The sequence below is a fragment of the Musa acuminata genome, chromosome BXJ1-2, assembly GCF_036884655.1.
Source record: "Musa acuminata AAA Group cultivar baxijiao chromosome BXJ1-2, Cavendish_Baxijiao_AAA, whole genome shotgun sequence".
Classification (NCBI taxonomy): domain Eukaryota; kingdom Viridiplantae; phylum Streptophyta; class Magnoliopsida; order Zingiberales; family Musaceae; genus Musa; species Musa acuminata.
The window spans coordinates 5,968,670-5,971,261 of NC_088328.1; the positions used below are offsets into that span (position 1 = coordinate 5,968,670).

Genomic DNA, 2,592 nt, shown 5'->3' on the forward strand with positions numbered 1-2,592 from the left:
GTTCAGACTGGTTTGGGCCAAGTTTGGAGCTCAACCAGTGAGCTGAATTGGCCTAGGCGGTGGCACCGCCCAACACCCGAGAGCTAGGCGGTGACACCTCCTGGGCTGGGCGGTTGCACCGTCCAGCACCCGAGCGCTGGGCGGTGGCACCGCCAGCATCGGGAACATAAGAGAATTCAAATTTTTGGAGCCCAAATTTGAATCCTCTTGAGGCCTATAAATACCCCTCAAGTCTCAACTGAGAAGACAACTTTTTGAGCAGCAAGTGTTTGAGAGAAAGGTCTTAAAAAAGTCCTAGCTAATCTTATTTTCATTTTGCTAGTGTTCACCTCCTTTCTTGTTGAAAATTTGTAAGAGTTGTAAAGACTTTTTTATTCTATATAATACACTAAATTGGGTCGATGGAGCTATAATTGATTGGGCAGCTCAGAATTGGTATACCGAATTGGTCCTAACGAATTGTGTCATCCAATTGAGTCCAATAATCAGTTCAATCAATTAAATCAGTCAAACAAAATAGGATCAAGATTGCCGTCAAATTCAAGGTCAAAATTTGGGTTGGGTCAACTCGGCCAATCGCACCGAAGAAATTTCACGAGGCCGACTACCGGCTATTTCCACGGCGTCATCTCCGCCCAACATCGCAGAATCCTCACCGGCGACCGGCACCCTGGCACTGCAGCGCCGTGCGCCGCCTGCCAGCAAACACCTCGGCCAACATCGCCTGCGGCGACGCGGCCTCCGTCGACACAATATCCGATTTCATGACTGTGTTTCCTAATTCGAATTAGGAAACACAGTCAAAATTAACGACCCCTTTCTCAGACTCCAAATCGGATATCATGGTTTCCTATTCCGAATCAGACAACGTAAAGAGTTCTTATATATACTATTGTGCCCTCTAAGTTCCCTTCACCGGCTTGGAGAGAAGTAAGCACAAGGTATGTTAATGGCGGAAGAAATCTACGAAGAGCCTTCCGGAGGATACAAGTTCACACCAACGGATCGCATATTGATTGTGGAGTACCTTCACAAGAAGGCCAATGACGCTCCCGTCCCTCTCGACCTCATCCCCGAAGCAGACGTCTATGCTCGAGAGCCATGGTGGCTGAGCTACGAGTTCGAGTACGCTGCGGAGAAGGGCGAGTTCTACTACTTCACCAGGATGAAGCGGTCCAACGCTTCCAACGGCAGGCTGAGCCGCATCGTCGGCGGGTTCGGCCACTGGAGAGCGAGCATCGAACGGAAGATTGTCACCGACGAGGAGGGTCGCGTCATCGGGGCTCGTATGGGTTTCAAGTTCTTCGTAGATGTGATCGATCGCCAAAGCAACAAGAAGAGGACCACGGGCACCAAGTGGGTCATGTACGAGTACAGGCTTTCCGGCCATTTGGCCCATACGCGTGGGGACAAGGAGGTGATCTTGTGCCACTTCAAGCCGTCGGGAAGGGGCATCTTCAGCATCGGGCGGCAGCCTACCAATCAATACGAACTGAGCTCGGGGTGGCAGAGCGAGGAAGCCTATGCCGGCACAACGCATGGTGTTAATCCCAGCAGTGACACCATGATCAAGGCGGAGGAGGCTGGCGGTTTCGCAGCTGCATCTCTCGCTGCGACGCCGCTGGGGCAGCAAGCAGGATACGAACATTACCCCACGCTTGTGCAGCAATCACTGCTGCCCTTGAGCGCCGCCGTGCCACCCTACGCAAGATACGAATTTGATGACCTGCTAGAATCGATTGTGGATAATAACACCAGCAAACCTAATGTGTCAGGGCCGGTCATGCAAACTGCAACGGCAGCTTGCTATGACCGCCGCCGTCCGTTGTCTTCTGCGCAAGGCTGGCTGGCCCAGAATCCCTTGGTGGAGGGGAACAGCACGCCGTATCACGAGGATTCACCCAGGAAGAATCTGACGGGCAGCAGCAACAGTGGATGGACTCTGCAACAGAGCGGACAATCACAATTTTCTTGGGTTGAAGACAGCAGACACTGCTTTCGAAGCCGCCGTATTGCAGAGTGGAGTCAAGTGCACTTTGCCAATCCATCTGAAACAAGCTACAACAATGGGCAACCAGTTCTGACTAGGAGCAGCAATAAGCAAGGGTCACCGGAGCCAACCGTCTTCAACGACGACTCAGGCACTTGAGGCACACAAACCATATGCATCACGAGAGAGAGAGAGATGGTATTGCTTCCTGCAGGAGTTAGCGTTGTCTTCTTCTTTTACGCGTGTGTTTCGCGTGATATAAAATAATTCCACACCGTACGATGTTCACAAACATCTGAAATAATATTTGGTCATACAGTTCACAGAAACAATAATTCTATCGGCATTTCGTATTATGTAGCAATTATTAAAGATTCTAAATATTCATAAAATATGATGGTTGCATACCCAATATACTATTAAATCAGAACCCACACGAGTGTGTCATACACACCCATTCCTATGCTTAGATCAAGTTCTCTAACTGATCAAAGACGCTTTTGCTGAGTCTAGATCAAAACCAATATCAGCCATTAACGCAAGATATGGCTCACTAAACTAAGTCAAATGTCAACTGCTAAAGCACCAATCCCAACCATAGA

At 49.6% G+C, this 2,592-nt stretch overlaps 1 protein-coding gene across 1 annotated transcript; it reads left to right on the forward strand.

The window, feature by feature from the left end:
- The first annotated feature begins 949 nt into the window (after positions 1–949).
- Positions 950–2,149, forward strand: LOC135594661 (NAC domain-containing protein 55-like). Its single transcript, XM_065085085.1, has one exon. It carries the CDS (start codon positions 950–952, stop codon positions 2,147–2,149), a length of 1,200 nt encoding a protein of 399 aa, XP_064941157.1.
- Positions 2,150–2,592: the final 443 nt, after the last annotated feature.

Excerpts from the sequence above, each read along its gene's own strand:
- LOC135594661 (XM_065085085.1), top strand. The coding sequence starts at position 950 with ATGGCGGAAGAAATCTACGAAGAGCCTTCCGGAGGATACAAGTTCACA.